Source organism: Miniopterus schreibersii (genome assembly GCF_964146895.1).
Source record: "Miniopterus schreibersii genome assembly, chromosome: 4".
NCBI classification, from domain to species: Eukaryota; Metazoa; Chordata; class Mammalia; order Chiroptera; family Miniopteridae; genus Miniopterus; species Miniopterus schreibersii.
Genome location: NC_138105.1, coordinates 99,733,681 through 99,761,678, shown reverse-complemented (window position 1 = coordinate 99,761,678; position 27,998 = coordinate 99,733,681). Strand labels below are relative to the sequence as shown.

Sequence of the window (27,998 nt, the reverse complement as noted above, 5' to 3'; positions counted from 1 at the left end):
TGGGCAAGAGCAAGGCATCTTGAATTTTTATTTATTGGAGTTCTTTCTACTCCGCTGGAGACAGTAACGTTTACTGGCAGGATTAGTCTTCATACAAATGTTTATCAAATACTGTGTTAATAATACAAAATAGCAATTTCACAAACACAGAAAGGGTCTGATACCAGCAGGGCACTTTGCAAACTCACGCCACAAGTGCCATTGTCACGCACTGTGGACATGACAGGTCTATAAAAGTGAGTCTGAAAGGCAATCGGAGCTCCTGTTTCCCCCAGAAAAGGCTTCACATGCTGCCCACCCGACGGGCATCCAGTGTCACAATCCAGCCCCACAGCCCCCTGAGCATGGCCGTCACCAGAACAACAGACCCAAGGACCTGGTCCTGTGTTCCTCTTAGTGGGGTCAGGGTTTGGGGAACCAGATCACAGATGCTCGGAATTTCTTTCTCCTCAACTGTCCCCGTGTGGTGTGAGGGCACCCAGGCTCCCAGGGATGGCACGGTGCTGACCCCGCCCATCAGTAGGTACTGGGCACCTGGGACCAGTGTCCACGCCTTTCCTGAAGGGTACCGGCAAGAGTTGTTTCTAGAACAGAGGGCTCAGACCCACCCGTGGTCATAAAATCAATTCAACGGCTGCAACCAGCAACTTAAAAAAATGACACAGGGTAGCCCAGGTTGCTTCAGACATGACAGCTGCTTAGTTGGCACATCCTAGCATGTGGCAGCCTTGAGGACAGACGGAAAGAGGGAGCTGGTGTCTGAATTTCCAGTGTGTAGCCCTCTCCACCCCACACACCCAGTGCCCAGCCTAGAATGCTGCTGAACGGGGCTTTGAAGGATGAATAGGAGTTGGGGGGGGGGAGGGGTGAACCAGCACCTCCTCGAAAGGTTCAGGGGCATAGAGAGGGAGCTTGGGGGAAATGCAAGATCAAATGCCCAGAAGAGGGGGCACAGGAGATGTAGGAGCAGACAAGGAGCTCAGCAACAGTCACTGGGAAAGCCCCAGGTCAGTGTCCCAAGCTCCCAGCGTGGGGCTTTGATCCCCATCAGCACCTGGACAACACGGTGCCATGCTTTGGGAGGCCTCCTAAACATCATCCCAGGAACCCCACCCCCAGGCCTGAGGCCCAGAGGTCAAGTACAAGGGCCCCGCCCCAACCAGGGCAAGGCCCTGCCCAGTCTGCCCCCCCAAGCTTCCCTTCCCCCCACCTCCAATCCTGACCCCAACTGATGGGACATACTTGGTGAGCTCTGCAGGGCAGGCTTGCCCAGTGAAGGCAGCTTCAAGGGGCTGGGAGTGCCAGCATAGCCGCACACACACACTCACACGCACGCACACGCACACTCACATGCATGCACACATGGTTAAGAGAACAAACCGTATCCCCCAAGCATCTGCCTGCTCAGGACCCGCCCGTCTGGGGACAGTGTCAGGTGAATACTGGCTGGCCATGTGGGATTCAGAGGCTGAGCCTTGACATACCCTGGAATGTACCAGAACTAAGCCTAAGGCATCCTGTCTTTGCCCACCAACCCTCGTTGGGGGTTGTAAACTGAGGCTCATCTGACTTGACACAGATCCTTGGTCCAGGGACCCGGAGATTCCATTCAGACCCTGGAGCCGGGCCTGGAGCCTTCCCCAGTGCACGTCTGTGTGCCAGGAGCAGACGGCCCTGTGGCTGGGCTCCTTGGGGCTCCAGAGGTTGGGGTGTCGTGGACACCCTACCCAGGTCCCATCAAATGAGCGAGGCCCTCCCTCTGGGCTTGTGGGGCAGCCTCTCGGGCCCACGGATGGGCATCAAACGAGAACCTGAATGTCTGCGTCATAAGCCCTACCTCTGGAGCAGGAGGCAAGCCCCAGGATGCGCCTGCCGCTCTGGCAAACGGCTCTCGGCATTGCCCTGGACTTTCCCACAGGAGAAGAAACGGCCAAGGAACAGCTTCTCCTCGCCAACTGCTCCCCCCTCTGCACCTAGGACCAGAGCAGGTCAGGGGCTGCTCCGGTGTGCACCCGGTGTCCCTACACTGCCCACCCCAGGAGCTTCCCGAAAAGGGACAAGAGGGAGTGGGATAAACACTGCCCCCCACACGGGACATTTAACGGCCCGGACACGTTCCCACCGCAGGGCGCCAGCAGGCAGGTGACCTCATGAGCATGGAGCCGACTGGTCGTGGCTGACAGAGCACCGCTGAGAACTGACCCCACCCCACGTGCGGGTGATTGGTGACTGGTCTGCCCCTGTCACCATCTCCACCGCCCTGATCTACAAGCCAGGTGACTTTCCCTGAACAGGGGACATTCCCTGGCCAGGACTTCGGTGGCAGAAAAGGAGGCCCTGGGCACCGGGTGGGACTAGCCGGCCAGACTCCGTGCTCGGTTTCTCGGGACTGGAAGATGCACGTGTTGGCCCGTCGCTGCCCCTCTGCGGGGCGGCATCCGCTCCCTTCCTGAGGATGTGAACGTCCGAGGTGTTAGGAGACGCTTGTCTAGAGTAGAAACGCGTTACAGGTTAACTCCTCCTCCATAACAGTGGCTACATGCTTCCTTTCTCACCTGGGACCTGAGGGGCGGTGCGCCTGTCACCAGAAGTGACCTCGGACCCATCAGAAGCTCTGCCTGCGGGAGGGCGGCCAGGCCCGGGCACTGCGCGGGGCTAAGGTCTGCAAAAACACTCCCACGGTGCAGCCTGGGCACCTCACTTGGACACCTTGGCCTGCAGGGCGCTGGGCAGGTAGAGGTACCTCCAGATGGCGTAGTAGTGAGTGCCAGCACCAAATGCCACAAAGAGATGCCAGATGGCGTGGGCAAAGGGGATCCTGCCGTCGCTCTTGAAGAACACCGTGCCCAGGCAGTAGAAAGCCCCTCCAGTCACCAGCTCCCACAGGCCCTCGGTGTTGGGCTGTCGGCAAGGACAAGGGTGGGGCACAGGTCAGAGAGGGACCAGCAAGGTCGGGAGCTCCCAATAATAATAATTTTTAAATAATACTTTTCTCTGGCCCCGGTCAGTGTGGCTCAGCTGGTTGGAGAGTTGTCCTGTGCACCAAAAGGCTGCAGGTTCGACTCCTGGTCAGGGCACATACCCAGGTTTCAGGTTCGATTCCCAGTCAGGGCACGTATGGGAGCCAACCGGTCAATGTTTCTCTCTCACACTGATGTTTCTCTCCCTCTCTGTCTCTCTGTCTGTCTGTCTGTCTGTCTCTCTCTCTCCCCCCTCTCTAAAATCAATAAGCATGTCCTTGGGTGAGGATTGAAATAATAATAATAATAATAATATAATAATAATACTGTTCTCTGGCCTACAAGGTAATGGGCAGGCTGAGTTTACTGTGTCCATTTGACAGATGGGGCAACTGAAGCTCAGAGAGGAGAGGCCCTCAGGGTTAACCTGCCTATTCTATCGCCTCCTTAGGTGGGTCACGTGGACACGCTGGGCCTCAGTTTCCCCTTCTGCTAGAGGGGAGGGTTCTAACTGACCATCCTGTGTCAGTCTGGGTCCCCTGCAGGCAGACGTGAGGCCCCACACCGGGTGGGTGGACTTACCATTGAAAAAATGACCAGGGCAGGGAAAAAGCCCATGACCATGTAGCACAGCAGCTCCAAAAGCTTGTACCTGGCAGGGAGAGAAGCCACCTTGGGCTCAGGACAGCTCCCCACTCTGGGCTAGAGAAGACACCCTCACCGTGAGAGTGAGAGCACCCCAGGGCTCTGACCTCACCCAGCCACACCCAAGAGGTGCTGGCAGAGCTGAGTGACCGTGAGCAGGTCTCCTTCCCTCTCTGAGACTCGGTTTCCATATCCATGAAACAACACTGGAGGACTGCAAATAGCAGGTACAGCAAGGGTGTGGGCACTGCCCACGCTCAGGCCCAGGGAAGACATGACTGTTCGATCCCAGCACCCTCACCCGCAGGGCCCACGCTCCGTGGATCTGAGTGGCTCCATCAGCTGACACTTGTTGCTGTCCCTGGAGGGTCCAGGAGTCTGTCACTCCTCCTGCTTCTGTAGCCCCGTTTATCCCCTCAATTATTCCATCGTGTCACTTGGCAGGATGGAAGGAAACGGAGCCTGGGGGGCTCGGAGCCACCTCTCCTGGTCTGCCGGCACAGCTTAGAGCAGGGAGGCAACACGGGGCACCTTCAGTGCTCCAGGAACTTAGTGTCTTTTTAAAAAAATGCGTCCGCTGACACTATGGGCTGTGGGCCTGGTGGCCATCCCTGGGCCTGGACACTGGGGCTCTGGGCAGAGCTGTGCCCTCATGCTCCCGGGGTCCTCCTGGGGTCTCCTCTCACCAGAGGCAGGGGTAGGAAGGAGGTCCTGCTGGAACCCTGAGGGCCGCCCCACCCACTGGAGCCCCCAGCCCTGGCTCACCGCTCATGGAAGAAGAAGACATAGACCGTGCCCACAGAGGCCATGATCCAGACCAGCCAGCGCATGTGAGAGGCCCAGGGGCCCAGCTCCCGGAGGTTCAGCCTGGGGGAGAGCCGAGGGCACAGTCTGAGGGGGCCACCGGGACCTCGCCCTGCGCGGCGGGCCCATCCCGGGACCGGGCACCCCAGGGAAGATCTGTCGGCCGTGGCTGCAGAGGTGAGACATGGGCCCTCATGGGAAGACGAAAAGAGAAACGGACACAACGAGCAGTTGTCACAGGAAGAGGCAAACAGATGTCCCAGCGTGGAGGGGAAGGGCATGTGAAACCAGCAGGAGTCTACACAGGCAGCCCGGCCCCGGCCCGCTGGCCCAGGGGGCTGGAGCAGCGGCCTGATGCGCCAAGGGGCAGGGGCGACCCCAGTCAGGGCACGCAAGAGTCAACCAATGATGCATAGATAAGTGGAACAACAAATGGATGTTTCTCTCTCTCTCCCTCTAAAAATAAACACATAAATAAACACACAGGGAGCCTATTGGGAAGGCCACCGGCAGGATCTATCAGACGTTGACGTGACCCTGCCAGTTCGGTTCCAGGCTCCAGCCAGGGACACGCGGTTTCGTAGCCACACAATCCCTGCTCTTCCTACCACCCTAGAGCCTTCCGGCCTGCTAATACAACACCCGCTTTTTAAGGAAAGATTTTATGCAAGAAGCTTCTATGTAAGACCAATCTGTCAAAAATAAAAATAAAAACAAACCGAAAATGGGTTTTTTTTGTCTGATTAAGGCAGGGATGGGGGAGCCCAGATGCCCCCACCCCCTTTGTGGTCCCTGGGACCCTCCAGGGCTCTGCAGAAAACGGCTGGAAAACCAGAGCAATACAACAAAAAATAATCCTACACTGCCAGTCCCATGTCCCCTTCTGACCATGTACCCAGGTGTCCAACCAGGGAGCTGGTCACCACGGAGCACCTCGGGCTCTCTCATCCCCAGTCCGGTCAACCCCCAAGTTCTACTGATCCTTTCTCCTGAGCAGCTCAAACCAAGCCCATGCCCCCACCTCGGCATGTGCCCCTCCCTGGTGGCCCTGACCGCACAGCTGCGTGTCAGCACTGGGACCAGCCACGCTTGTGGTCCCTGTGAGGCCCTAAGTACCCCCAGCCACCAGCAGGGGGCAACACAGAGCCGCTGCTCCGTGGTCACTCCCAGGGATCAAGACTAGACACCCAGGCGTGAAATCAGGAAGGGGGAGGAGAGTCAGGATTCATCCAGAAATCTATGTCACCGGCACTGCAGCTGAGCACAAAACTCAGCTTCGCTCCCCGTCAACATTCAAACACAAACCCGAGGTCGCCTGGCGCCTGACACCTGCAGGGGCTGCCTTATAAGCTGGGGGCCAGTGAGAAGCTGCTGGGGGACCGAGCCTCCGGCCTCCGGCCCCTGCTCTGGGCACGCCCGGGGCCTCTGCCTACCCGCTCAAGCCGCGCTCCTCGCCTGGGACCTTCGAGCCTTCCAGAAGCCTCCGCCCACCTGCCTCCCGGCATCAGACAGCCTGCAGCGTGCGGGGTTTCAGGAGAGAAGCAGGTCCCGCCTCCGGGAGCCCAGGCTGGCAGGTCTGACGGTGCCTAATTTCCTGGGGAAGGCCGGCATTTCCCAGGACCCCGCCATTCCCTCCTTCAGCCAATCCGCTCAGTTTCTGGAAATATCTTTTCCACCCCTCCATCTTCTCCTGTCCACCTCCATGGCCACTACTGGGGGCCAGGCCGCCACCATTTCCCCCCTGTGTCCAGCGCCTCCCACACCTCCCTGCTCCCAAGGCAGCCGTCCTTCAGCCCATAAAATAAAACCATGTCAACGTCCTGCTCCAAGCCCCGCCGGCTCCTGAATGGACAGCAGCCTCCCCCTGTGCCCGAAGGGCCAGAGCGCCGTGGGCCCGTGGCCACCCTCACGGAGGGCGGGCGGACGCCCGTCCACTCAGAGCACTGTCCCGCAGAGAGGACAGCGGCTCCCGCCCGACGGCTCGGCCTCAACAGACCCGGCGTGAGCGAGGCCAGGTCTGAAGGATGCTCCCATCACCGCAGAGTCCAAAGTCGGGCGAAACCATTGCGTGAAGACAGGCCCCAGGGCTGTGGTCACCCGGGGGGTGGCGAAGGGGGCGGGGGCTGCTCTGTTTCCCCACCTGGGTGCTGGCTGCAGGGTGTGAAAGGCACTGAGGTTTCGCTCCAGGAGCGGCGCACCTCCACCGGGCGTGTTTACGAACAACGAAGCCCCGGCCGGTGTGGCTCAGCGTCAAGAGCGTGGGCCCGCGCACCCAAGGGGCGAAGGTTTGATTCCCAGTCAAGAGCACATACCTGGGTCGCAGGCTTGCTCCCCGCCCCCAGTCGGGGGGGGGGGAGGGGGGTGTGGGAGGTGACTGGCAGATGTGTCTCTCTCACATCGATGTTTTTCTCTTACTCCCTCCCTCTCCCTCCCTCTCTTCCTCTCTCTCCCTCTCCCTCTCTCTCTCTCCCCCCTTCTTTCCCTTCCACTGTCTCTGAAAAGCAATGGGAAAAAATGTCTTCAGGTGAGAATTAAAAGTCCTAATAATAATAAATAAATAAAAAACAATTGCCTTTGCATATGCAAACAAAACCTATTTAGTAGCTGATATAACAAAACAGGAGGCCTCATGTAGGATAGCCAAAAATAGAAACTCCCTAGGCAAAAATGGAACAAACCTTTCTGTGGCTCCCCCCTCCTCAGAGGGACACCTCCTCCAGGCAGCCCTCCCGAGGCGCCCCACGCCAGGGCAGTGCCGCCCCTGAGTTCCCATGGCTGAGTGCACACAGGCCTGTCTCACGATGCCACCACTGTCCTGTCACAGACCCTCGTCCACTCACAGAACCTCAGTGTCCTGACCTCCAGCACCATCCAGCCATGTGGTACACGGTCAACAAATGTGAGCGGAAAGGTCCTTCTCCCCCTGCAGAGGCTCCGCGGCCCCCCCGTGCTTTCAGCATGTGACCTGAAGCTTAGGGCTTCTTTATTCCAGAACTTTCTAAAACCCTGAGCGATTTGCTGGGGGAAATTTAACCTGATACGGTCTGCGGAGGGCCACCTGCCAAAAGAGTTGACCAGATTACCAAGGCCCACTCCCTGCACCCAGGAGCCTAAGTGAGCCTCGGATTCATCCCACACAGAGAGGGCTTGGCCCCGGAGGCTGCTGTTTCTGCCGGACACGAGAGGTCGCCCCTTAGCAGGCTCATCGGATTCAGTTCAACAGATGCGCATGCTGGGGCTCAGTGACACACCAACAAGGACAGTCACTGTGGCGCTCTTTATGACCGAAAGGAATGGAGCATCCCAACGTCATAAATATCCATAAACCGCGGAGCAGCCGGAGACTATTATGCTGCTGTAAAAGTATGAGGTGCCTGGCCGGTGTGGCTCAGTGAGTGAGCATCGACCTATGAACCAGGAGGTCAGGGTTCGATTCCCGGTCAGGGCACATGCCCAGGTTGCAGGCTCGATCCCCAGTCGGGGGCATGCGGGAGGCAGCTGATCGATGACTCTCTCACCGTTGATGTTCCTATCTTTCTCCCTCTCCCTTCCTCTCTCTGAAATCAATAAAAAACATTTTTTAAAAAAAAAAAAAAAGAAAGGAAATCATCAATGCGCCGACGTGGAAAGATGTCCCGGCTACGTCGCTAAGAGTACGAACGCAAACTGCGGAACAGGACAGCATCCTTCGTGTGTTAAAGCCGGAGGAAAGCGGTGGGAACATACACTTACCAATATCAACTACAGCTGGGCCCGTGTGCACGTGCGTGTGTGCACTGCACGCATAGATATTTGCATATGTACCTGTTCACACACACTCGCTGTTCGTGCATAAAGTAACCGGATGAACACGAGAACCCGGTACAAGTGCCAGGTGAAGGGCGGCTTGTGACCCTCACTCTCTGTGCCCGGTCAACGTATTACCCACCAGAGATAAAAAGCGATTCAAACAGAGAACAGAAAGGAGCCAGCCCACTCGTGGGCCGCAGGGGCACTCACCAGGGCGCATAGGAGGCCGCGATGAAGAAGTAGATGACCATGCGGTCGCACATGTGCAGACAGTGCTCCACCATCCTGGGGCAAAGAAGGCGACGTTACCCCAGCTGGCCTGGGACAGCTCTGTCCCGGGGGGGCCTGGACGGGGCTGGCCCACCTCTACCCAGCCACCACCCCTCGGGCCGCAGTCTCCCCGTCTCTAAGTGACCAGAGCAGTAGTTTCAAACCAGGCTCCCTACCCCCTAGGGGTTGAATGGAGACGCCTGGGGGTCCCATGGAGGACCCTCCTCTCCTTTCCTCTCTACTTCTATTTTCCATACTGGACTTTTCAGAAGATTTCAAATGATGAAAGAAATTCTGTGACTTAAAAAAAGTGCAAAAACTATTAAACTATGTGCCCCCTAGAGACCCACTGGATTCTGCCATTGTGGTTTCATGTCAGGGCTCTGGAGCCAAGAGGCCTGGGTTCGAATCCCAGCTCCAGCACTTAGGGACTATGACCTTGACCAAGGCCCCTCCCTGCTCTGGGCTCAGTCCCCTCTCTGTAAACAGGGAGGCCATCAGCAGGTGTCACAGGGCTGCTGGGAGGACCGAGTGAGTTGGAACCGAGCAGGGGCAGGACAGGACGTGCTCAGTAAATCCCCGCTGTTGGTGGAGCCTCCTGAGGCAAACTCTGAGCCCGGCCTTATCCCTCGGCCCCGGTGCCCCCGCCCCGCACAGCATGTGCCCCCTCCCACGGGCTGGGCAGCGGGTACCTGAGGTGGCTCTTCTTCCAGGAGACCGTGTGGAACACAGTGGACACCACAAAAAGCCCGCACAGGCCGAGGCCGTAGATCCACGCGGAAATGGCTTCCCAGTCATCGTCCGACAGGAAATAGAGGTTGGAGCTGCCAAGGATGCTGGGGATGATCCAGAACTGGAAGCCGGGAGGGGACGGGGACAGGCGCAGGCCAGCCTCTGGCTAGGGCCCAGGGCGGTTCGGAGCCCTCCCTTTCCTCCAGAACCACGCCGGCCATGCAGGGAGTGTCCTAACCTGCGCTGTCCAGTTTGGGAGCCGCTAGACACGTGTGGCCGTAGAGCACTTAAAATGGGACTTGTGCCACTGAGAAAAGGGATTTTTAACTTTATTTCATTTTCACTGGTTTCAACATCAATGTCCACAGCCACACGAGGCCTGGGGCCACCCTACTGGACGGCACAGCTCTACGGCCGGGGTGAACATCCGGCCAGCGGGCCACATACGGCCGAGAAATCATTTGGCCCGGCCCTGCCAAGGCCTTACCCAAAAGCAGCTGTTCCAGACATCACATTAGGGGCGAGTTCATTAAACGTTTGACCAAATAGAGCAGGCTAATTTTTAAGTGGATAATTCTGTATGGCCCGTGAGTGATGTTATAAATATCCAAATGGCCCTTGGCAGAAAAAAGGTTCCCCACCCCTGCTCTGGGGAAACAGCTGAGACCCACTGCTTCAAGGAGTAGCTCTGGCCACTGCCCTACACCTGGCGTCCCCGGACACCCCATCCCGGGGTCGCCAGGCACACCGTGCGCCTCAGGCCTCTGTGCTGTCACCCGTGGGGTCCCCTGGAAGACAGCGTCCCGTTGCCGTGTCTACCAGGAAAAACTCTCCCTCTTCAAGCCTTGGTTTATCCGTCACCTCCCGGGAGAAGTCTGAGCCGTCCCGGGGCAGAGAGGCAGGTCCAGAGCCGCCGCGCACTCCCCCGAGGGCCACGGCAGGTTTGAGGAGCTGGCCTGAGGGGCCGTCGAGGTGGGACGGACACGGAACCTCTTCAAGGGCCAAGGGGCTGCCCACCCCCCCAGACCTGGAAGCGTCCCCCTCAGCTCTCAGCCCCCAGGAGTGGACTCACAGCGTGGGTGGCACAGTTGGCAGCATGTTCATACTCCGTAGGCTGGTACCTCTTGTGGGCGGGGACCCGGTGGTTCATGAACCTGGAAGGAGAGGCACCTTCCTGGGAGCGGGGCCAGGACTCTGCCCCTGGGGGTGGGAAGAGAGGGCCTCCGCCTCCCCGCCCCTCTTACTCTCTCTATTACATTTTGACCTCTCCAATCTTTTGTGCCCAATCCCGTGTGGTTACAGAACTTGGCTAAACATTGGGGCACCGCATTCTCATTTCCTACTCTCTTCCTTTACTGAAGCTGACATACAGTACAGCTCCCTAGGGCACAGCGTGACGAATTTTTACATCCGCACACGTGGCCCCCACCCAGGAAGAGCCAGAGCTCATTCCCCATCCCTCAGAAGGTGCCTTCCACCCCTCCCCAGGGGGTACCTTCCCCCAAGGAAACCACCCTCCCCCTTGTGACCCTAGATTGGAGGTTCTCGAGCTTCCTATCAGTGGGAACTGAAACACCAAACCCTTCTTTCCCCCGGAGATCCCACAAAAATGAGAAATGAGTGCATGGCTCAGAACAAAGGGCTCGATGCAGCACAGTGCACAGAGCATTTATGGAGCACCTAGTGTATGCTGGGTCCACCCCAGTACAGAGCACAGAGCATTTATCAAGCACCTAGTGTATGCTGGGCCCACCCCAGTACAGCGCACAGAGCATTTATCAAGCACCTAGTGTATGCTGGGCCCACCCCAGTACAGCACACAGAGCATTTATCGAGCACCTAGTGTATGCTGGGTCCACCCCAGTACAGAGCATTTATTGAGCACCTAGTGTATGCTGTTGCTGTGCCAGTACAGCTGACTGAGTTTGTTGAGCATGTTCTGTGTCCTCCCAGGGAACTTTGCTGAGCACCTGCCATGTGCTGGGTGGCGGTGGGTGCTCTCAGAGCTCAGAGGAAGGACAGACGGAGGTGCTCGTTCTCCCACAGGGTCCGAGCACCATGCAGGGCAGATTAAACGCTGGGCTTGTGGTCCTAGAGAAGGCAGGGGACCCCGCGCTGGAAGTGGGGAGCCCATGCAAGCACAGCCTCCCCAGGAGACCAAAACCACCAGCTGTCAGCCCGCCTTCTTCACGGTGGCCCAGGAGGAAGCGGTCGGAGGCCCCTCGGGCTTATTAAATTACACGTGTTGACAACAAAACCAGTGCTGCGCGCCGGATTGAGTCCTCTGAAATTCCCACGCCGGCGTCTGAAGGCCAGAGCCCGAGAGTGTGACCCTATGTGGACGCAGAGCTCTGGCAGGTGTAATTCGCGAAGATGAGGTCTCACTGCAGGGGGCGGGCCACGATCCAGTAGGACTGGGGTCCTTGTAAGGGGATGGGAGACGCGGCGCAGAGGCCACGTGGCGACAGAGGCGGCGGTTGGGGCGATTTGTCCACAAGCCAAGGGTGGTCGGCAGCCACCAGAAGCTGGGAGACGGGCCTGGAGCAGATGCTCCCTCTGAGGCTCAGCTGCACCTTGATCTTCCGGCCTCCAGAACGGGGAGAGAATAAATTCCTGTTGTTCTGGCCACTGAGTGTGTGCGGCCACTCGTTACCGCAGCCCTAGAGACGCTGATACAGGCACACCCAGTGTTAATTTTGATAGATTCTGCTCCAAAGCCCCCAAGGGACTGTGCCGACTGATACCTGCTCGTGGGCGGGGCTAGGACGGAGCTAAGACCTTTCTCCAAGGTGGGAGCGGGTCTCACCCATTACCAGGTGAGGCCTGGCTGTCCTCTCTCCTTCGGGCCCTTTAACAAACACCATAAACGCCACCCACCCTGCCAGCCACATGGGTTCGAGGGTGATGTCAGGGTTGCTGTGGCGACCCAGGATGGGCAGTTATTCATTTATTTCTGGGCTCCACAAAACTTTCCTTGTGTGTCCCCCCCCCCCCCCCCACACACACACACACTCCATGTGGTGGCAGCTATTGAATGTCCAGAAGTAACAAAGCAGGCGAGAGAAAGCCAGGCCGGGAGACCGGGCCCGGGGCCGGGGCACATGCCCAAGAAATCCAGTTCCCACAATCTGCAAGAACCAAGCACTTCTCCTTAACTCCCTGAGGCCTGATTTCTTTCTTCATGCACCTCTACACAGGCGTTTTAAGAGGACAGTGAATTAATTTATGCTTTCATTTCCCTTCCAATTTACATACAGCAAAATTTCCTTTTTTTTTTTTTTTTTTGCTATGGTTTCATGAGTTTTGCAAATGGAGCGAGTCGTGTAAACATCACCGCGGTCAAGATAAACAACAGAACTTTCGCCCCCCCCCCCCAATGCCCTCATGTCCCCTTGGTCCCCAGCCCCCCTCCCCAGCCCCAGCTCTGTTCTCTGTCCCCACAGCTTTGCTTTTCCCTGAAGGTCCCACAGTAAACGGAGCCGTACAGTAGCCCTAAGCCTTTGTCTTTAACGTCTACAGAGGATTTATTGTATGAAGTCCAAGTGCATTCTTAGGAGAAAGGAAACCGCTTCGAATGCCACACGGGATTTTCTTGCTTTTCTATTCAAAACGTGCCGAAGACCAAGTCGTTTTCTGGGGTAACAAAAGGGACCCTCCCAAACGCAACGTCACCAGCCCTGGCAATCGTTCCCGGCCCTTCTGCGTCCGGCTCCCTGCGTGGGAGGTTCCCGGGGTGTCGGGGGTCCCTCCTCACTGTGAGAACGTGCCCTTGTGCACACGCGTAACGGCCTGTTTATCTGCCCGCGGCACAGGGACAAGGCCGTCCTTTTAACAGCTGAAATGCATAGATAAAGTGCAGAATGCTCTACGGCAGAGCTGGGAGCCTTCGAGACCGTGGGAAATTTCTCCTAACGGAGCTGACATTTCCAGCCAACCTCTGCTTATTAGATGACCACGTGGCCGCAGCATCTGATGGGGGGGAGGGTAACTCCACATGGAGGGGTCCCAAGCTTAGCCAGGATCCGGGGCCAGGTGCTGGCAGGGGGACTAGGAGAGAAGGTGAACTCTCGCCCTGAACTGGAGAGGCAGGGGCTCTGGAGCAAGGCACAGCCGGGAGGGAAACCGCTGCACAGTCACCGAGCTGCTGTGCGACCTACAGGAAATTACTGTAAGTCTCTGGGCTGCAGCTTCCTGCTGTGTGAAGAGAGAGAATGTTCCCTCGCCTGCAGGTACCATGAATAATATTACTCAAAAGCCTGCACAGGGGTGCCTGACACACAGCCGTGCTCAAAGGATGAACATTTAAATATATATATATATATATATATATATATATTTTTTTTTTATTGATTTCAGAGAGAGGAAGGGAGAGGGAGAGAGAGGTAGAAACACCAATGATGAGTCATTGATCGGCTGCCTCCTGCACGCCCCCTGCTGGGGATGGAGCCGGCAACCCAGGCATGTGCCCTGACCCGGAATCGAACCCCAATCGCCTGGACCCTAGGTCCATGCTCAACCACTGAGCCACGCCAGCCAGGCAGGATGGACATTCTTTTCGTGGCTTCCTGGAGAGCTCCCCCAAAGAGCCCAGGCACCACGTACTTCACTGGGGTGTGATTCCCCCCAAGTACTTCACAGACGGTGTCCCACTTAAAGCCCACACCACCCTTGCAACGTAGATGTTATTATTCCACGGCGAAGGGGAGGCTACAAGAGGTTAGGCCAACGGTTCTCGATCTCGGTCACACATTAAGAATCACTTGGAGCCCAGCAGGCCCGGCCGGCGTGGCTCAGTGGTTACAAATTGACCCATGAACCAAGAGATCCCGGGCAGGGCACATGCCCGAGTTTCGGGCTCCACCCCCCAGTAGGGAGTGTGCAGGAAGCAGCCGATCGATGTTTGTTTCAGAAATCTATTCCTCTCTCTTCCTCTCTCTAAAATCAATATTTAATAAATAAATAAAATTTTTTAAAAATAAGAATCACCTGGAAAAGAGATGAATGGATGGATCAACAAAACGTGGTCCACCCACACAACAGAATATTATTCACACGGGAGCCCAAGACCGCAGGATGAATGCCGGGCTCAGCGGGGCAGGAAACAGGATTCAACTCACGTGGCGACTTGATGGGGTGGCAGAGGCTGCCTGGCGAGCTGTGTTGCAAAGGATTCTGGGCGTGAATCTAGGCTCACTGGGGAAGGAAAGCGGCAATGAATCGGCCTTGTCTGCCGTGGGAACAGGGCAGGCAAGAGGCAGCCACCCTGGCTCAAGAAACCCAGATGCCTTCACCGGCCGCCTCCCCGAACCTCATGGCAACGCTGGACACTGAGCAGGGCTGAGAGTGCGACTGTCGTTCTACACAGCAATTTAGAAGTTAAACCACACACTGGGCAGTGGTGCAGCGAAGGCTGGCACCCGGAGCTTCTGACTCCACCGCACCCACGTCCCCTCGGCCCTGTCCATGGTCCTGCTGGGGAAGGTTCTGCAGTCAGCCTTTTACACTCTAGTATAATGTATCTGGGCACCCTCTCCAGGATGGAGGACTGCTTGTGACTCTGGAGGCAAAGGAAGAGAAGGGACAGAGCTCCTGAAATCACCACCTCACTGGCCAGTGCTCAGTGCAGCCCTGACCACAAGCAGCCCATAACCCCAGGCCCCCTGAACCCTGCCTGTGTCAGTGCCTCCCACCTTGGGACGTCCACACCAAGACTCCCAGGTCTCATAGGCCAAGGCAAAGCCCTGGAGGAGCCCAGGCCTGCTGCTGCTGAGGTGCTGCCTCTCTTGTTTTTAATCCCTGACACAGACCCTGTACCTTCTCACCCCGGGAAAGATCTCCCCATGGCCCACAGTCAGCACGCCTCTGGGCCTTCCACACGCCGCTTCTTCCATGTAAAAGTCCCTTTCCCTCTTCTCAGCTGGAGAACTCCTATTCAGCCTGCAGAATGCAGGTCAAAATGTCCCTCTACTAAAAGTGTTCCTTGCCTGGACGGCGTGGCTCAGTGGTTGAGCGTCGACCCAGGAACCAAGAGGTCACCAGTTCGATTCCCAGTCAGGGCACATGCCCGGGTTGCTGGCTCGATCCCCAGCAGGGAGCGTGCGGGAGGCAGCCGATCAATGGCTCTCTCTCGTCATTAATGTTTCTATCTCTCTCTCTCCCTCTCCCTTCCTCTCTCTCAAATCAATAAAAACATATTTTAAAAAATAAAAATAAATAATAAAAGCATTCCTGGCCTCACACCCCCGTACAGACCGGGAGGTAGCTGCCTTGTCTCCCCTCCGGGACACTGCACAGCTTGGACTCTCACCTTCCCTCCTCTCCCTGGAACAGCCCTTGGCACAGCGTGGCTCCCCCCCGTGGCCGCCCACAGGTGCCTTGTGACCCCTCTCACAAAGGGCCCGGGTCTGCCTCCGCCCCTGGACCGCACTCGAGGGGACTGGCCCTGACTCCTCTTCCTGTTCCCGGCACCAGTGCAGGGCCAGGTGTGTCTCAGGTGAGTCCTGGCAAATGACCGGAAAGTCCACCCTCTTGGAGCACTAAGTCGTGCAGACCCGAGATGACGAGTGGCAACCATCCCGCCTTCAAAACCCTTCGGACCTTCTGGAACGGGCGGGCCCCCGAGACACGGGTCGACTCGGCCAGGACAGGTGCCGTTCGTGCCCGGGGCCGCACAACCTCAGCCGCACAACCTCAGCCGGCTTGGAAAAGCAGGTGCGGGAGGGAGCCCCGGAAGCGAGGCGGGGGAGGAAGGGAAATGTTATTTTTTCTTTTCTTTTTATATTCTGTGTAGCTCCACTGTCTACGATGTTCATTTCTATTTTAATGATTTTTTTTTTTAAACCCAATAAAACAAAAACATGTAAAATAGGAAAGTTTTACATTTGGAATCAGTTTTCAAGACCAGATGTTCTCAAACCTGCCCCATCTGACTTCAGAGAGGGGAGGGGCTGGTTCGAGAGTCCTGGCAAGTCCCCAGGTGCCGCACAGGGTGGAACGGAGGCAGACCGTGGACGGCGCGGACACCAGACCACAGTGGGAACGAGAGGCCACAGCCGCACAGGGACCCAGGGAAGCGACTCAGACGTGACACCGAATGACAGTGCTCACACTTCGGTTCTATGTATAAAACTTCAGGAACCAGCAACAGGAAGCTTTGAGGATAAAGCCAGGACAGTGGCCACCCCGGGGGTGGGGCAGTGACTCGAGGGGGCGGGACGGGGCTTCCGGGGATGGGCAACCTGAGCATCTTGACCCGGGTGCTGGTCCCCCCCCATGTGCTGAGTTTCACGCTGTGATGGTAAGGCCCACCTCCCGGGGCGCTATACAGGTAGATGGGTTAAAAGATGGGGCTCCCTCTCCTTCCTCTGGAGCAGCCAGGCCTAGCCTCAGAGCTTCTGCAATTTCTCGCTGCCCTTCTGGCCTGGGCCGGGGGTGCGGAGCCCCAGGGAGAAGCCGGCCTCCTGTCCAGACGAGCCAGGCCCGGGAAAGCTTCTGCGACCCATCCTTCCAGGCCGGGTCAGTGCCTGGTGGTGGCAGCCCTGAGTCCCCAGGACAGAGGACTCACAGCAATTTGTACAGAAGACAAAGAGGGTCTGTCTGTCTGTCTCCCAGAGGCGAGGACAGCCCGGGGCCGAGCGGGCCCCAGCGCCCGGAGCCCCCCCCCTGCAGCCTGGCCCCGGCTTACTCTTTGTGTCCATTCATGAATTCCCGGCTCCAGAAAGGCCGACAGCATCTTGGCTCTGTCCTTGGGAAACAGAGTGGGAGGAAAAACAGCCCCTGGGCCGGTGCCACCTCAGAACTGAAATCAGAATGGCAGGAGAGAGCCCGCCGAGAACAGGAAGGGGCAGCTGAGCCGGGCGTGGGGGGCGCTGAGGCGGGGCCGGGTGCCAGGTCCAGAAACCCTGGCACGGCCGTGCTGCACGTGACACTGCATGTGAGAGGCGCCCCCTGGAGGTGTGCGCCGGCGGGGGCCCAGCCAGGGTACAAGTCCGGGGACACCGGGGGTTTGAGCGGGCCCCGCCCACGCCTGCTCCCAGCGGCGCTGCGGTTTGGCTGAGGGATGTTGAGCCAGAAGACGGGACCTGCCGGAGTGCGGGGACGGGGACACACCTGAAGGGCGGGCCGTCTGTGGACCTGAGGGGGTGTCTGCACAGCTGCTGCAGGGGGGCTGCTGCGTAAATCCCACTTCCTGTCCCTCCTGCACCCCCGTCGCTCAGGTGCGCAGCTGGGAGCAGCGAGCCCAGACCCGCCGCTGCTGAGGCCACGGTCCCCGGGCACCCGGCCCCACCCTGCAGGGCGCCAGCCACACTGCTCGCACCCTTGTGGCCAGTTCACGCCTATTCCCTCACCTCTTCCCCCCAGCAGTCCTCCGGGGAAGCTCCTTTCCCCGTTTCCCACCCCTCTGCACCGCACACCTCCCCTGGCCCCGCGGCCGCCTGGGGCTCTGGCAGCGGGACGTGAGCTCGGCGAGGGCAGGGAACGGGCCTCGGTCAGCCTGTACCCCCCGCACCCGGGCCAGCGCCCGACGCGCCGAGGCCGTGGCAGTGACCGAGTTAACGAGCGGATGGCCTGCAGCCAAGGGGCTCGGTGAGGGAGTGACTGTTTCCTCGGTGGCCCTCCTCCTGACCAGACAACCAGGCGTCCCCACGGTGTCTCCTGCTCGGCCCAACCGAAGGCTTCAGCCGAAGCAGTGACCATCAAAAGCAGAGCCACAGCCCTGGAGGTGCGGCTCAGCGGTTAGAACGCCGGCCCACGCACAGAAGGGTCTCGGGTTCAATTCCCGGTCAAGGGCAGGTACCTGGGTTGCAGGTTCCCTCCCTGGCCCCGGTCTGGTCGAGTGTGGGAGGCAACCAGTCGATGTGTCTCTCTCATATTTATGTTTTTCTCTCTCTCTCCCCCTTCCACTCTCTCTGAAAAGCAACGGAAAAAATATTCTCACGTGAGGATTAACCAAAAAAAAAAATCAGAGCCACAGAGTCCTCCCAGCTCCTGCCATCTGGCTGGTGACAGAGCTGTAGGAGGGTCCATGAGAAGTGGGACCTGAGGGTGCAGGCGCTTAGCCCCGAGATGAGCCCCTCTCTTGGAGTGAGCCCAGCACAGGGGTGCCCGGTGACTGCTTCATTCTCAGCTCTTCCCTCGCTCTGCAAGCACAGGCACCTGGCCCTCCCTCGGGCAGCCAGCGAGGAGCCCCCACCCACTGAAGCTCAGCGACCAGCTCAAGGGCGTCCTGTAGGCCCCGGGATGGACAATACACGGTTAGAGCCCTGAGCCCTGGGGGCACTGTGGTCCTCCAAACGACTCTACAATGGGGGTGGGGGAGTCTCTTATTCTGTCCATTTCACAGGATAGGAAACTGAGGCGCAGAGATTCAATCAGCCCAGTAAGGTTAGTGCTACTATTTTTCCCATTTTCCCGAAGAGGAAATGCAGGCACACAGAGGCCATGTAACATGCCCGAGATCACACGGCCAAGGCGTGGGGGGGCCGAGGCAAACCCAGGTGGTCTGACGCCAGAAGCCACACCTGGTGCACCTCTACTGCCCGGTCCTGAAATATCTGCTACGTGCCGCCCACCACCAGGTATACCCTAAGGAAGACACACCTGCCCTCCCCACTGCGGCAGGTTCGTGGGCGCACAGGCCCAGGGACAACCAAAATACGGACGCGGTGGAGGCGGCAAGAGGCAGAGCTGAAGGGCTGCGGTCACGAGAAAGCAGAAGACGGTGAAGAGGTCAGACTGTGAGAGCGAGAGTGGGGTCAACGCCCCGTCCGGTCCCCGAGGTGCAGAAGAGGGCGGCCCTCGGAGGCAGGGCCACCAGCTCCTGCCGGCCTCCAGCGCCAGGCCCCACGCAGCCCGACGCACTAAATTCCAAACGGGGCGCCAAGCTCAGGTGCCCTGCTGTGTAAGGAGCGGGCGCTTGGTCCCCGCGGGCCCTGCCCACAGTCGCTTCCTGCTGCAGCCCAGGAGCCCTGCGCGATGTCCACAAACTCGGGTGACTCCTGAGCTTGCGAGCGAGCAGGGCGAGGCCGAGCTCGCGTTAGACACGACTCCTGTTCACATCAGCAGCAACCGGACTTCAAACTCTAGTTGCGAGCGCTTCCATTTTCATAGAATACAACTCAATCACATTTGCAAAAAGGTCGAATAAAACCAAACTATTTCAGCTTTACTTAAATACTTCTTGACTTTCAATGTTATACCTAGTCATCTTAATGGGAATTTTTGGATGTTTTAGAATGAAAATAATTTAATTTTTTCAATTTTTTACATTTATTTTAAATTATATGGGTTTTTAATTATGTTTTTCCTTTTAATTCTTTTTTAAAAATGTTTTTATTGTTAGAGAGAGGAAGAGAGAGGGTTAGAGAGATAAAAACATCAATGAGAGAAAAACATCATAGATCCACTCTGGGGACCGAGCCCGAAACCGGGGCATGTGCTCTGACCGGGAATCAAAAGAGTGACCTCTTGGTTCCTGGGTCAACGCTCAACCACTGAGCAACATCAGCCGGACTCCTTTTAATTCTTTAGATTAGTGCTCTTTCAGAGAAACTTCTGCCATGATGGAAATGTCATATGTCTGTGTTGTCATTTACAGCAGCCACTGGCTATCTGTGGCTACTGAGCACTTGAAATGTGGCCAATGTGGCCAAGGTACAACTTTTACATTTTATTTCATTTTGGTAAATTTAAATTTAGCCACAGGTGGCCTGTGCTACAGTCTGGATAGTACAGCTTTAAATTATTAGTGTTAACAGAGCCCCAATGTAAGTGAAAACCTTGACTATAAATAATATAATGATTTTGCTGCAATCAAGTCAAGAAAAAATAAAGTCGATGGCATACACAATAATTAATCAATTATGTATGTCTATATTTTACTACTCACCCAAGCTCTGCTGGCCAGCAACAAATGCCAACACATGGGGACAAATAGCTAAGCTCGGCCGTCTCTGACACTGGCCGGCCTTCAACACGATGGCGGCCACCGTTCCACAGTCTTCAGTTTTGTCACCGTGGGAGTGCATTTGTCAAGAGGAAAGACAGAGCCCAGTCTATGGAAAAGCTTATTTGCCTGACTTTTAACTTTAAATATTCAGACACATGGTATGTGGGCTTCCACTGGGACACTGGCCCCAGGACGCTTGGGGCAAGCTTGCCAGCGAATGAATGAGGGCAGCTGGGGCCCAGATGGCGTGTCCCCAGAGCCTGCCAGTCCCCGAAGGGCGTGGGCAGCTGGAAGGACTCCAAATTCCTGTCTCCCGAGATCCGTACTCTGCAACCACAGGTAGTTACCATCGTTATGATCCCCGTGGCTGTGTGGGAGGCAGAAGACCAGAAAGTCCAGACAAACCCAGGTGTGACTCCTACCATTTGCTCCAGGACTTCGAGCAAACCAACAGGGATAAGTGTCCCTCCTCGCAGGCTGGCTAAGGAGTGGATGAGATGACGCATGGAAAGTGCTTCGAAAGGGGCCTGGCTGGCGGTCTGGGGTCATCTCCCCCGACTCCGTGGAGCCCTGTGGGGGCCTGGCCCACAGGGTCCAGCAAGGCAGTGGCCCCCCGAACGCCACCTCCCGGTCGCCCCTTCCCTAGCCACGCGGACACCTGCAGACATCAGAGAGAGCCCTGCGGAGGCAGAAGGGACCTGGGTCTCCAACAGCCCTGGGCATCTGGAGAAGCTTGCTGTTTGCAAACTGCCTCAGTCCTCTCTGGAAAAAGACAAACTGTAAGTAAACAACAACTATGACAAAAGTCTCCACCACTTAGGAGCACCAACTGTATACACACCCTCGATGCTTCTCAGACATTAGCTTAATCACCTTGAGAACAAAAAACGTTTAGGAAACCTGTGGCCTTCACAATCTGAGTCCCAGCGGGAGCAGGATTTGTTCCAAGTGGCTCTGAAGGGACGTCAAGTAGTAGGATGGGGCCTAATGCAACAGGAGTTCTGCCAGGGCCACCTCACGCATCAGTGCCCCCCATTAGCCTCATTTACAAGAACGAAAGCAAGGCGTGGGGACCGTCACGTGTCCAAGAGAACCAGCAAAGAGGAGGGCAGAATCCAAGCACCAGCTCCCAGCTCCTGCCGCTTCCCGAGGATGCCGCCCACGGGGAACAAGCCGGGACCCAACCTTCGTGTGGCCTTAGGCGCCACTCCGAGCCCCACGGCAAGAACTGAGCCGTGGGGACCATTCCCGGTGGGGGCCTCTTGACCAGGTCATTGTAAACTGATATCACACGGACCTTGTGACCCACAGGACTTGGTCAGTGCCCAGAAATGACAATGGATCAGGTGTGTGTCCACACAGAGAACCCCGGACACCGGTGCCTTGCTGCAGAGACGTCCCCGCGGTGTGATTTACAGAAGTGGCACCTGGAAAACCACCTAAGCATCCGAAAGTGGGGGGTAACCAGATAAAGCAGGTGCTGCGATGGGAGGGAGCATCGGGGCACGTTAAACTGAGGCTGCTGGTCATTATGAACGCGGGGGAAACGGGGTTGCAGCAGGCCAGGGTTTTTACGTCAGGATAAAATGCTAGCGGGTGAGTCTGTAAGCAAGATGGAAGGGAAACAGGCCGGCATGTTTCGAAGGGATGGTCTCGGGCTGGTGGGATTAAGGGGGACTGTTTCTTGCATTTTTTTAAAATATGTTTTTATTGATTTTTAGAGAGAGAGGAAGGGGGAGGAAGAGAGAGATAGAAACATCCATGAGAGAGAAACATCGATCGGATGCCACCTACACACCCCCTACTGGGAATCGAGCCCACAACCCGAGCGTGAGCCCTGGCTAGGAATGGAACCAGTGACCTCTTGTTTCGTGGGTCAACACTCAACCACTGAGCCACACCGGCTGGGCTGTTCCTTGCATCTTTATACCTACTTCTCATGATTTAAAAAATCATTTTCACGTGGCCAGTGTTGCTCAGTGGTTGAGCATCGACCTATGGTCACAGTTCAATTCCCGGTCAGGGCCCATGCCCGGGTTGCGGTCTCAATCCCCAGTCGGGGGTGAGCAGGAGGCAGCCAATCGAGGACTCTCACCATTGATGTTTCTATCTCTCTCCCTCTCCCTTCCTCTCTCTGAAATCAATAAAGATATTTTTTTTTTTTAAAAATTCATTTTCTCCAAGGAGCACATGCTGCGTTTATAATGTTCTTTTATAATGACCCCTGTTTATTTTTAGTTTTTTAATCCCCACTCAAGGATATTTTTTCCATTGCTTTTTCAGAGTGAAAGAGAGAGGGAGAGAGACACATTGGTTGCCTCCTGCACGTGCCCCAACCGGGGCTGGGACTGAGCCTGCCACCCAGGTACGTGCCTTTGGCCGGCATTGAACCCAAGGACCCTTCAGTCCGAGGGCTGGCGCTCTAACCACTGAGCAAAACGGCCAGCGTTATAATGATCCCTGTTTAAAGTCACATTGCATCAAGCAAGAGACGGGACCAAAGTCTTTAAGGTGAATTTGCTTGTCCAAAGTCACGCAGACAGTAGTCATTCAACAGGTTCTGACTGGTCCCCGCTCAGATGCCAGGAGCTGTTCTGGGCATGGAGGGGGTGGCAGTGGACACCCACAGGTGGCTGGACTGCACTTCCCAGCCTCGCTGGCAGTAAGGTGTGGCCATGTGAGTAAGTCTCACCCAGGAGACAGAGGCTGCTATCTTCTCGGGCACCCAAAATCCAGCTTGTTTTCCTTTCCAAGCCAAGAACGAGAACATTGCCAGGGCCCAGACGCACCCTGTGTGTCCTTCCCAATCTTGCCGTCTTCCCTCCCTCCCTTCGAGGTCACCACTGGCCTGATTTTGCAATAACCGCCGTCTGGCTTTCTACCTACCTTCCTCTCGTTCCTAAACAACACGGCCGGCTTGCCTGGTTTGGAGTGTTTTATGACTGGAGTCCCACGTCTGTTCGACGTCGCCACGTTGTTGGGGGGAACCGAGTTGATTTCCCCTGCAGGATACGACTCCACTGTGTGAATCCTCGCCCTTCCACCGACCACGGACGCCTGGGTTGTCTCCAGGTCCTGCCTGCCATGAGCAATGCTGCTGAGAGGATCCTTGCCCATTCACCCTGGTGCCCGTCACAGTTTCTCTAGGGCAGACGCCCAGAAGAGGATGGGCGTGTGTTAGGATGTGCACATGTCTGAGTTTACGGGACAATTTCTGTTTTCCAAAGTACTATGATAGTCTTGTCACTCTTCTATTTTGAATGATAAGAAGTCTCTTGCCTTCGATGGGTGGATCAGTTGATTAGATCATAGTCCTGATAGGCCAAGGTTCTGGGTTCGATCCCTGGTCAGGGTACATACAAGAATCAAACAATGGCCTGGCCAGGTGTGGCTCAGCAGTTGAGCGTGGACCTAGGATGCAGGAGATTGAGGTTCGACTCCCAGTTGGGGGTGTGCAGGAGGCAGCCAATCAATGACTCTCTCATCACTGACGTTCTCTCTCCCCCACCCCCCTTATTTTGCATTTCCTTTACTACCAGTGAAAGCATGCTTACTGCACATTTGTGTTCTCTGTTCCACAAAATGACTGTCTTGACATTTTCTATTGGGTTATTTGTCTTTTTCTTATTGTAGTTCTTTATATGCCTGGCTCTTCATTACTTGCTGGCTAAATGTGTTGCAAACACATCCTTCAAGTGTGTGCCTTTTCTTCTGCTTTCTTCATGGCGTTTTTTGATGAATAGAAATTGTTCATTTTTAATGTCGTCTAATTTCTCCATCTTTTCTTTTATGGTTTATACTTTTTGTGCCTTCAGTAATCTTTACCTACCTCGAAGTCCTAAATATAGTCTTTCATGTTTTCTAAACATTTTCAAATTTGTTTATTTCACTTTTTAAGTCTTTAATCCAGTTAGGAGTGCTTTTCCTGTATGGTGTGAGGTAGGGCTCTGGCGTCATGGTTTCCATCTAGATAGCCAATCGTCTCAGTACCATTTATTCAACAGAGCATGCTTGCCTCAGCAATGTCACCTTCATCAAAGTCAAATGTCTTTATACGCAGAAATCCGTTTCTGGTCTCTGTTCTGTTCCATTGGTCAATTTGCTTAGCTTTGCGCCAACACTACACCTTCTTGAATTCCTACAGCTTTATGATAAGTATGTTTCTTGATGCAGATAAACCATTCAAGAACTCTAGGTTAGAACCTTAAAGATAGCTGCTCGAACCACCCACTGAGAAACTGAGGCTCCGAGAGGGAAAGCACCTTTTTCAGTGTCACACAGCATTTAACTAGAAACACCGCTAAGGACTGAATGCTTGTGTCCTCTCTCCCCCCCAAAATTCACATGTTGTCAAATGCTGAAATCTAATCCCCAGTATGATGGTGTTTCACTTTTTAAGTCTTTAATCCAGGCAGGGAACTTTCGGACATAGTTAGGTCATAAGGGTGGAGCCCCCATGAATGGGATTAGCGCCCTTATAAGAAGAGGCCAGAGAGCTAGCTCCTTCTCTTTCCACCACGTGAAGATACAAGAAGTCAGCAGTCTGTAACCCTGAAGAGGGCCCTCACCAAAAACCAGCCGTGCTGGCACCCTGATCTCACACCTCCAGCCTCCAGAACTGTAAGAAATAATTTTCTGTTGTTTAAAAGCCACCCAGTCTGTGAAACTTTGTTTTAGCAGCCAGAATAGACAGAGACAAACACCCATCTCTTACTCCGAAGAATATTGTCCTGTTCAATACTGCAGCCACTGGCCACGTGTGGCTGTTGAGCACTTGAAATATAGCTAGTCCAAACTGAGAGGGGCAGTAGGTACAAAATGCACACCAGGTTTTCAAGACTTGCAATAGAAAAAAGAAAGAAATATAAGTAGCTCGTGAATAATTTATATTGGTTACGTGTTGAAACAACACTGGATAGAAAGGGTTAACTAACATATATCCTTAAATTAATTTCACCTGCTCCTTTTTGCCTTTCTATGACAGTGAGATAGAGACGTAGCCACACATTAGCCCTGGCCAGGCAGCTCAGCTGGTTAGAGCCTTGTCCTGATACCCCAAGGTTGTGGGTTCAACCCCGGGTCAGAGCACATACAAGAGTCAACCAGTGGGTGTGTAAATGAGTGGAACGACAGGTCAATGTTTCTCTCTCTGTCTCTCTGGCCCTTCCACTCTATCTAAACTCAATAGCTAAATAAAAATATTCAATTTTAAACAAGAAAATTTAAAACTACATCTGTGGCTCGTATGATATTCTATTGGACGGAACTGGGTTAAACTATTAAAATCACGCAATCGCTAAGCCTTTATTAAGGACCTCGTCTGTGGCCCCATGATGAGGAGAGGAATGGAAATAGCTCATCAACGCCTTCCATTTCCTCACTGGACTCATCACCCAGAGAAGCTGAATCAGCCCAGCATGAAAGAATGAGCTCAGGGTCCATCCCCACCCAGCTGGATTCCTCACAGAGAGGGCAGCACCAGTGTCCAAATCCAGAGGTCATTTACACCAACCCTCTGTCTTTGTAGGTCAGCCAGCTGAGGTCCAGAGAGGCTGAGCCACCTACTCAAGATCACACAGCAGGTGCAGGGCAGGCAAAGGCCCCCAGCAGAGGCTTCGAGCTCCATCCCCACCTGTCTCACCTGTAGCCTCCAGCCCTGGGCTTCCCCCTCCCCTTCGGGCAAACACACCACCAGCTCACATCTCACAACAGCACACAGGACCGTCGAGAACTTTGCAAGTCCAAGTGTCTGCACCTTCGAGGGCCACCTGGATTTGTGCGGCCAGCCCCTCCCACCTTCAGACCAAGAGAAAACCTGCAGTAGCTCATCCTCACGCCCTTCCTCTGTGTGGCCCCTTTCCCAACTTTATGAAGGAGACACTCAGAACACAACCCCTCTCCCCCCCAAGAAATGGAGAGTGAGCCCGAGGGGGAAGGACCAGCCCTTCCCTGCCCCCATGTCAGTCTCCGCCGGGATGTCTGGGGTTCAGCTGTGCTCAACTTGACCAGAACTTGTGGAAACTTCCCGGCACCAGGGACCCTCAGCAATGATCCACATGGAGTGGCTGCCAATATGATACCCGCGTGGCTCAGATTCACCTCCTGCCCCTCTGTCCACAGAGGCAGAGGCCTGAGGGTGAGGGTAAGAGGTGGGGGGGGGCAGGATGGGTGCCCCCTTCAGGAACCAGCTGCCGGGGAAGGAGAAGAGGCCCAGGCTGCACTCCCAGGACCACCTGTCCTCCGGAGGGGCTGAGGGGCACCTTCAGGAATGGGTTTTCATGCCAGCTTTGGGTACGCCCACCCGCCCAAACCCTTAATGATTGTGCCCCAACCCGCGCTGCCCCTTAACTTGGAATCAAAGTGACAGGAGCTTGCCTTCCACTCAGCAATCCCCTGGAGTGTCATCACCACTTCAGGAGAAGGAAGTGAGCCTGAGGGGACCGTGGCTCTCCCACTGGGAAAAGGCAGCTCTTTCTGGGTCCTGAGCCTCAGTTTCCCCACTTGAAAAGAGCGCCTACCCATTCCCCCCGCTTGCTTGAGGGGCTCAGGGGTGGGGGTGGGCGAGGGTGCAGGGGGGGAACAGGGGTGGCGGTGGCCGGAGGGACAGGCCAACGCCTTTTACCATTAACAAAACCGGACAGACACTGAGCGAGCCCCCTGCCCCGGGCGCGGTGCAAAGAGCTCTCCAGGGATCATCTCATTCAATCCTCGGGGGACCCCAGGGCCGGGGACTCTCCCTATCCCCGTTTGGCACACCTGGAAGTTGAGGTTCAGAGCGGAGAAGCGACTCGCCTCGGGGGGACCCGCTAGGAGCGGGGCGCTGGGAACCCGCGCTCCCCGGGTCCGGCGCGCAAAGCTGCGCGCGCGGAGCCGCCGACCAAGCCCCCGGCGCTGGGGTCTGGTTTCTGCTTTCTCGCGGCGGGTCGGGGTCCCTTTAGCGACCGGACAGCTCCAGGCGGCGGGTCAGGGCCCCTTCTCCGCCGGGAAAGCTCCAGACGCGGCCGTGGCCCCGCGCCCCGCGCCCCGCGCCCCGCGCCCCGGCCCCCGCCCCGCGCCCGGCCCCGCTCACCTCGCGTACTTGGTCTTCTGGAAATCCAGGAGCCGGGGCACGAACATCGCGGGGGCCCATGAGCACCCGCCGGGGGCAGGAGCGCGAACTCGGGGGCCGGGAGCGGGAGCGCGGGGCGGGCGCGGGGCGCAGGACGCGGGCGCAGCAGGTGGGTGCGCGGGGCGGGCGCAGCGGGGCGGGCGGAGCGGGGAGGGGGGCCAGGAGCCGCCCACGCAAAGCCGGAGCAGATGGCGGCGGGGGGAGGGGGTGCTCCGGGCCAATCGCCTTAGTCCCCGCGGCCCGCGCGCCCTCCCCGTGCGGGGGACCCCTCCAGGTCTCCCCAGGAGGCAGGGGGAGCGTGGGGGGGACAGGCAGCCCCTTCTTTCTTTCCACGTTCCGGCCCCCGCCCCTGCAGACTGTAAGTGGAGAACGGGGGGGGGGGGGGGAGGCCCTGGGCTGGAAGGCAGTGGACACCGCCCGCGCGCCCTCGGCCCCCGCGTGGCCCGTCCCCGAGTGGACTTGCAGCTCGCGCTTCCCCGCCGCCAGCGCCGCCTGCCTGGTCTCTGCGTCGAGACGACCCCAAAGGATCCGCCCTGAATGGCTGAAGTCTCTGGGGACACCCCCCCCCCCATGAGGTTGTGACGCTGGGGACCCTCAAGACCCCGAGGCAGGGACACGGGCATTTGGTTGCCAGGACCGGGGGTGCCCAGGATGTGCGCGCCCCTCTGCGTCTCCTGCGAAATCCAGCCGGCTGCCTGCTTCAGGAGACCTTGGCCCGGCTTCTGGCTATGAGAAGCCACCC

General features: G+C 56.6%; 1 protein-coding gene across 1 annotated transcript; it reads right to left on the bottom strand.

Moving 5' to 3' along the window:
- Positions 1–5: 5 nt before the first annotated feature.
- On the bottom strand, positions 6–27,365 carry MMD2 (monocyte to macrophage differentiation associated 2). Its single transcript, XM_081136710.1, has 7 exons — positions 27,218–27,365; positions 10,273–10,354; positions 9,161–9,321; positions 8,409–8,483; positions 4,371–4,472; positions 3,543–3,612; positions 6–2,901 (listed from the first exon to the last, which is right to left on the bottom strand). The coding sequence occupies exons 1-7, from the start codon at positions 27,262–27,264 to the stop codon at positions 2,698–2,700; spliced, it is 741 nt and encodes a 246-aa protein (XP_080992836.1). The 5' UTR covers positions 27,265–27,365; the 3' UTR covers positions 6–2,697.
- Positions 27,366–27,998: the final 633 nt, after the last annotated feature.

Excerpts from the sequence above, each read along its gene's own strand:
- MMD2 (XM_081136710.1), bottom strand. The coding sequence starts at position 27,264 with ATGTTCGTGCCCCGGCTCCTGGATTTCCAGAAGACCAAGTACGCGAG. Across the intron at positions 10,355-27,217 it reads CAGAAGACCAAGTACGCGAG|GTTCATGAACCACCGGGTCC; the intron begins GTGAGCGGGGCC and ends CTCTCCTTCCAG. Across the intron at positions 2,902-3,542 it reads CCCTGGTCATTTTTTCAATG|CCCAACACCGAGGGCCTGTG; the intron begins GTAAGTCCACCC and ends CCTTGCCGACAG.